Raw genomic sequence first — 8,082 nt, forward strand, 5'->3', positions numbered from 1 at the left:
ATAATTTACAAGCTTCAGTACATGCATGCTGAGTGTTTCCATTTTACAATAGGTTGTTATTGAGAGCAGAACATGCTGATTGAAGATGCAAAAATGTCGAGTACAGAGGGCATGGGTTTTGAGTGTTGTCTGCAAAACAGTGCAATTCCAGCTGGAGTGCTTTCTGTTCATCTGACACTCAACACTGTGGCTAGTGGAGTGAAATTGTAAGCAGCAATAAATAAAATGCTTTATAAGTGATGCATTTACATGAAGCGAGAGAACATTTGATTTCATATTGTTTGCAGATATAGCAATAGTAATGGAATTCAAATATTGTATATAGACACACGTTTTAATCATAGTGCTGGATGTGTGCGTGGGTTCATCTCATTCACTCACGGTAACTATATAGAGTGTAATATGAAGACAAAATTAATCAACCACTGGACTGAGTATTCGCAGCTTTCACCACTCATCCAAGAGACTCCCCTTCAGTTCATCTCCTTCACTCACAGAGCTGAAGATGCCTCTTTGATGAGCCATGACACATCCACATCCAGGTGGCCTTGGCAGAAGTAAAAAAAAAATAAATAAATAAAGCATGTAAAATAAGATTTATAGATGAAATGTAGTGTAATGGGAAGCTGTAAATGCAAATAGCAGCTGTGAATAAATATCAGCTTTGGTTCAACCTGCCTTTGGGAGTAAAATCAATGAATTGTAAACATCTAAAAGTTTCCTGGAATGGAGTTGTGTGTATTGTCACAATTAATACTTCTGGTTAAGTTTCTTTCATACTTTGGTCAACTTTTGTCATTAGAGTGAGTGTATTCATGTGTGCACAGACAAATATCCGTTTTTGCGTTTGTATGCAATAATGAACCCCCTGTGTACATTAAGTAATGCAACTGTGGTGCAAAAAGCCATTTGTTTTGCTGTGCCACTAATGATGTTATCAAGAAAGAAAAGTGGGTGCATACTGTATGTGAAAATCCAGCTGGAACTAGAGGGGATGGGATCACATGAGCTGTGACACCTGCTACATGTTGGTGTTCATTACTAAATACGAATGGTCATGCCACCACTCCCCTAATACATTACAGTTTTCATTACTTTACTAAATATTTTAATAATTGTTTATCTTTATTAACAGTGCTGCTGGCTTTAGATTTTTCATCACACAAGTAGAGTTGGCTGGAATTAACACTCCCTGAACAGGAAATCATTGACAACAGGAGGAAGCTCTAAAAGCTTTTAAACAAAAATATAGTTAAAACATTGAACTGATAGTCGCTTAATATCTAATATTATTTGTCAGAAATTTGTGCTTTGATCTGATCGGGATGAAGAGCAACTCTCTTTTTATGGTCGATATTAACCATTGATGGGAACATGCTTTGAGAGTGCACAGATGTCCCTGGCACACAGCTATTTATGAGTCAGCTTTGAGATTTGCGGGTATACACCAAAGCAGTGGGATGTTACCTGTAAAGCGAGGAGTCTCCCTCATGTAAGCATCCTGCTTTTGCTGCTGCCTTTTCCAAATTCACAAGAAATATGCAAGTCTCCAAACAGGATCTCTATGGTATGAAACCTTAAGAGCGCCCTCTGCTAGATCCAAATGGGTATTACTTCAAATGGTCTATGAGACTGCAGCATGCATGCATTTCAAGCAGGACCATATCGAAATATGGAATTTTGAATAAAATATCTCATCAGTTTTTCTTACTCATGCTCTCCCTCTTTCTATTGCAGGTGGTGGGTCAGATCGATAAACTAACGTCCGACTTTGACTTTGACCTGGATCAAGATGACTGGACGGTGGCCACAGCCAGCAGCACATCCAGCAGCGAGCGAGGTTTGGGAGAGGCCTTCAGGCTGGACTTCCTCAATGCAGATGTGCTTTCCGATAGCTGGGAATTTTGCAGCTACCTTGAGGCTGCTGGGGCCACCTCCCGCAGACCCGGTGAGCAATTGGGGGATCTTCGACCGGAGAGTGGTCGTGGGACCATCCCGACCCAGACACAGACCCCGACCCCTCCCCCTTCCACTGCCTCCGTCTACTCCCAGATGAATGGCGGGCTGCCCATTCCTAACGGGCCCCGCATTATCACTCCAGATTCCTCCAGCGAGGAGGCAAGCAGCTCCACACACAGCCACAAGACTTCCCGTACCTCTGGCACAAGAGAAAGAGTGCGATTCAGTGACAAAATTCTGTACCACGCGTTGTGCTGCGATGACGATGAAGAGGAGGAGCAAGATGAATTGCAGGACAAGAGTGGCTGTGCTACACCAGACAGTGATACTGAGTGCAATCTCCTGGCCAGCTCAGTCACACCCAAACGTTCTTCCTCTGAGCACTCACTTCTCCATAACTGTCTGGACCCTTCCTACATCTCCTCACCAATGAAGGGGACAACAGGAGCTCACACACTACCCAGGAAAGGTCTCTTGAACCCCGGCTGCCGCAAAAAACTTTTACGAAACAGCAGCACACAAACTGTCTCTGACAAGAGCACCCAAACTGTACTGCCCTATGTTCCAACCAAACAGAAAACAAAGGACCACTGAAAAAGCCCTACGTTTATCATAAATCTCAAGAGGAGGACTGTGGATTATTTAATATTAAATACATAGCTCATAGATTATTACACAAATAATTAATTACTAAATAAATAAATGATATATGGGAAAACACTCGACTACCTAAAGTCATTCTGAGGCTCAGGGAAAACACAATGAAATGAAGTAGTGAAGTGATTAAAGTTGAGATCATTATGATGAAAGTTACTGATGGACCAAAAGGTTAGTGCCTGCTCAAATGTTTAAAGATAGACTGAATGAATTCCCTATGTGTAATAATCTGAAACCATGATGGAGATTACAAAGCAATCATTTTTAATAGATCACTTTGGTGCGGAAATCCGGAGGTGACGTATGATTTATGCGTGTAAGAGTACGAGGAGTGTGAAGAGGTCCCTTCATCGACTCATACAATAGCATAAATCACACAAAAAAGAGAAATAATGCTTGTTCCTATAATGTGGATACAAAAACGCTGCACATTCTGTATTCTGAATATGTAAAGGCATCTTTTTTCATGTTCAAGTTTTTTCTCAAATGTCAAGGGGATTATTGTTTTCAGCAGGGAATTGTATCTAGATGCACATAATTATGTCAACCCTCTTTTTGATGTCAACAAACACTTTTACGTGGAGAGCCAGAAAAAAAATATTTACCTGCCCTTGATTTCATAAATCATCTGAATGTGATCTTTTCTTGGTCTGCTGCAAAGGTCAAAACATATGAACATATGTGTGGTAGGGGCAGGGGGTGGGGAACAGAAATATAAAGTAATTTGAAGATTTGCGGTCCACAAAAGCGACATTTGCTATTTTCTTCCTTTTCCTCTATGCATGCTGGTGATGCTATTAGGCTTCAGATCTCTGCTTAATGGCAGTCGACAAAAAAAAAAGTTGTTAAAGGTTTTGTCTCTCAATGCAATCACTCAGCGGGAAAGTGAACTCTGTAGAGCAGCATTTTATTCACAGGACTAACACCAATAGCCATTCCTGATCAATATGTTAGAGGGAGGCTGCAGTAAGAGGGCTTGCTGCTGAGCATGCAGGCCTCTCCCCTGGGATCTGTGAACAAAAACTCACAGTCAGACCTATTTACCGACACTGAGTGGAACAAAAATTAGAACGGGGCCATAAAGAACTGACATTTAAAAAAAGGTGTCCAAGAGTGAGAGCTGACGTTTCGGTTTAAAGATTTTTTTTTTTTCTAACCAAGCAATAATCTATCCTGGGGGACAGCTTTGTGAGTCTCCCACCTTGATGCACTTAAACTTCCCCAATGTTGTGTTTCCAGTTTGAAAAGTAAAATGCCATAGCCTCAAAGAGGAAAGTCCTCGCTTTCTCCCGTGAAGCTGACCTTTGTGCCTCTGATCACCGAATGTGGACCTTCTGCAGAGGAGAGAAAAGGTCAAAGCTTTTGCAATTATCACCCCAGACAAAAAAACACCAATCCCTACTCTACTAACATGTTTAATGCATCCTTTCTTCAGAAAGGACTTTGGTGAATTAGATTTCACACCAAAACGCCACATGGTGTGACTATTCTCATCACTATGCAGCCAATGCGAGAGTGCCATGTTATTTTGACATCAAAATCACAAGCTTATGTGAGACTTTCCAAAACTGTTATCGATTTGAATTCATACAGATAGTGGAAAAATGATCTCACATTTGGTCATAGCAATATGTTTTATATCCATCAGGCATAAGGAATGGGAATGATTTGAGTAAATATCATCTTATATGACTATCATCTATATACAGAGCACATAAAAAAATGTTCTTTCATCACAGAACAACAAAGGAGCACATAAATAATGGTAAAAGAGAGGTAAAGTTATACGCTATGAGAAACACTGATTTTGGTGAAAGTGATTTTAGACTTCACCGTTTGTCTGATGAGGCTTACATTGTCCCCAATCTTCTCCTGCTGACCGCTGCAGCTTTACAGTTTATTAGATCTGAGAAAAACACATCTATAATAGCGTTTGTTCATGTACAACAGTTGCTTAGCATACTTCTCAAGGGAATTTCAGGTTTTTTTTGCAACATCAAGCCCTGAGAGCAAGATATAAGAGAAGCAGAGTGCGCATCTCTTTCCCCTGACAGCTTAGTAAAAGCTGCATAAGCACCAGTAAAAATGTTGTACAATACATGTATATTGCAGGAATATATAGTCATTTAGATTTTTTTTTTTCCTCCCCTTCATTTATTGACATTTTCTTTGTCATGCTGTGGCTCAGTTGATGCAAAGTACCTGTGAAGAATGAGGCGGTGAAGAGAGAGATCAATGGCTCACTCCCCAAAGCATTGGCTGCCATTTTCCTTGCTAGATTGGGGACCAACAGGTCATCACATCCATTAACATAAACAAACAAAGCTATGTCACCACACAGGCACAGCCATCAACTGTAGAAAAACAAACTCAGCTTTAAGGGTGATGGTAATACACGTGCGAGATATGTCAAAATGTGAGATGGTTTTTTTCCCTCGTCTTTCTACAACGACATCACATCTACGTATAAGGAGCTGTTTGGCACCAATGCAGAATGCATTCTCATCAGGAACAGATTTGAGACATATGGACAAAACATTAGTGACGTCTCTTTAGGCATCCAGAGCTTACAGTACACTGATGGCAAAATGTCTGCCTCCAGAGACGATCTTATAATGACGCCACTGCATTATCAGATATCTGTTTATGTGAGCGAAAACGTGCGTCTCTTTTGTCCGTTTGTCCACAGCCACAGTGTGTAAAGAGACGAGCACTATTTTTCAGACCAACGCCATCGCCTTGAGTTGAATTTCATATTTCACTGTCAAAGCAATTAATGATGATCAATAACCAAGTAGAGATTTGTCCAGCCTTGTCCATAAGACAAGATTAAACAAAAATCTCTCTGCGAAGGCCGCAAACTGAGTCATGCCATCTGTATTTTGACATGAGCAGTGGGTGTGCATTAGTTCATATCGCTGATCAATCCTCTAATCACAGCCAGCGGGACACTCTGTTGAATGACTGACAAGAAACTGTGGAGCAAAACCGCAATTTAAATATGCGCCGCTCAGCCCAGTCCTTAACTATGCTTAGATTTAATTACCACACCTCACTCACCGCCTTTCACCTCCATCACTGAACAGAGGAAAAGAGATGACAGCCCTGTGTTTTCTCTGCTGAATGTAAGGGTCCATGAAGCAGATATCTCAATGCAGTCTCACTGATTACTATGGATTGGCCAAAGGCTGTGGCTACCTAAGGTTTGTTTGCTTCATCATTGTGCCATTTATACCGTGCAGCTACAAGAACGATATTTACTTTCCACCTCCCTCCTCTATTTTCAAACCCAAAGCTCTTTTCACATTCGTTGTTCCATTCATGATATTGCTTGCACATCTACTGCACATCATCAACTGAGCTCACCAAGAGATGGGACAATTGTTTCGGTGTCTGATCAAACGTGGAACGTTTAGAGTCATCCAGCGGAAATATCACGGATTTCACATTTTACCAAATCAAAGGTGAGCTCAAATCTGCGAATGAGACGACCAAGATGTTGTCAAACTATATGTTGACCTTCAGGTACTTGATGGCACATACTCAGAGGTGGAAAAAGTACTAAAATATTGTACTCAAGTAAAAGTACCAATACTTTGATGAAATATTATTCAAGTAGAAGTAAAAGTCGTCATCTGAAAATGTACTTCAAGTAAAATTTACTTAGTTACTTTGCGTGGGGTGTGAGGTAGAGGGTAACTATTTTGAAGCTCACGCGCCCGGTGAGACAGGATATTACGTCACTTTTGGTGCACACCCTCTATGTTCACGCGCCACTGCTGGTGCTAATCACATCCTCATTTGTCTGGTTCTGGTGTATATTTTCCCCCTGTAGTTCTTCATTGTGCTGAATTTTTATTTTTACTCAGTAACGGATAGGATTTATAAAGAAACTAAGTAAAATACTTGAGTCAATACGTAATCAAGTAAAATACAAAATCCTGATTTTAAATTGTACTTTAAAAAATATAACAAAATACACAAAAAAAGTATTCAATACAGTAACTTGAGTAAATGTATTTGGTTATTTTCCACCAGGTTACGATTGTCTCATGCAGAAAATATCATCATGTTTACACACACAGAGAGACACCAGTTATCACAGGATCTATACCACAATGTGGTAAAGACAGCACCCAGAACCCAGCACCTGTGGTATGGACAGACAAGGCCACGACAACCATCAGTCACCATTTGATTGGGCCGGGGGAATGATTAATGAAGAGCCATGCAACAGCCACAGATAAGATTAGACCTTCACAGGTGATGAAGGACAGGGCCTGTGGGTGTAAGTGGGGGGGCTGGGCGGTCCCCGAGACAAAACACTGCCTTCAGATGACTTGGCACACAGTAATTAAAGTTAATGGGAATCCTGCCACTTTCACTTACACTGTGGCATTGTGATTGAACAGTATGTCGAGCAAAACAAAGAAAGGTAATGGGAGGCGATAATTATTCTATGATAGGTCAAAGAGAAGGCAACCAAAAGACCTTGATCAAATGAAGCGACCCAATCATTTTTCATGTTTGTGCTGGACACTGGTTAAGGAAACGGTTATCAGTGCAGGTCAGGTAATGGACATAAACAGTACTCATATTTCCTACCCAGAACAGCTCAAATGAATTGTACAAATGTGATGGTTACTGCTGGAGGTGCACATATACAGTGTAGTCAATTTCATAAAGATGTCACAAAGTGAAAAGTGAAGGTCAGACAATAGGTCTTCAAAAACTGTGCAGAAAATGCCGTGGAGCAAAATAGAGGGAAGTGAGAACTACAGAGACCATTGTTCCCTCCTCGCCCATCATCCTGTCCAGTGTTTGTAGTGATGGAAACCATAGCAAGGATGTCAAGGAGAGAGAGAAAGAAAGAGAGATTTTGAAATAGTGGATGCTCCAGCAGCTTTCCACTCTGACATTTGGAAGCATTTCGGATTCACATTGTCGAGAAATGAGAAAGGAGAGAAGGCGATGGGCAATCGAAATAACAATATGCAGACACTGCACGACTGCAGTGGCCGACACATAGGGGAATATGAGTAAATTGAGGGGGCCTCTTGGTGAATGATGACTGCAAAATGATTTGAAAGATTGCAGAGGAAAAAAAATATATATTCACCCAGCCAAAAGACTGTAAAGGAAGCATTTATAATCCCACTTCCCTTTAAAAGTGCGAGAGTGTAAGAGATGACAAGATGTATCGGTTAATACCCAAAGACCTACGTTTATTTTCTGTAGTGGAAAACAGAGGAGTCAGAAAGTTAGTGAACACACTGAAGCCAAGGTACAAAATCCCTTCACGGACACACTTTAGTTTATCACTATTACCAGCTCTCTACAAAAATACAAAAGCTAAAATTACACAGAACCTCAAGCAAACATAAGACATCCCACTCTCCACGGATGAGCTATTATTGCAATTTCAATATTAGAAAAAAATATTTTACCATGGATACTATCAAAATA

General features: G+C 40.7%; 1 protein-coding gene across 1 annotated transcript in view; it reads left to right on the forward strand.

The window, feature by feature from the left end:
• insyn1 (inhibitory synaptic factor 1) overlaps nt 1–2,553 on the forward strand; it is a gene marked incomplete at its 3' end in the record, with an annotated part of 47,471 nt that extends 44,918 nt beyond the window's left edge. The window contains exon 2 of the mRNA XM_083901073.1: nt 1,738–2,553. Coding sequence (XP_083757199.1) covers nt 1,738–2,553 — 816 coding nt within the window. The remainder of the gene's footprint in view (nt 1–1,737) is intronic.
• Nucleotides 2,554–8,082: the final 5,529 nt, after the last annotated feature.

This window comes from Microchirus variegatus, assembly GCF_963457635.1.
Source record: "Microchirus variegatus genome assembly, chromosome: 14".
Taxonomy (NCBI): Eukaryota; Metazoa; Chordata; class Actinopteri; order Pleuronectiformes; family Soleidae; genus Microchirus; species Microchirus variegatus.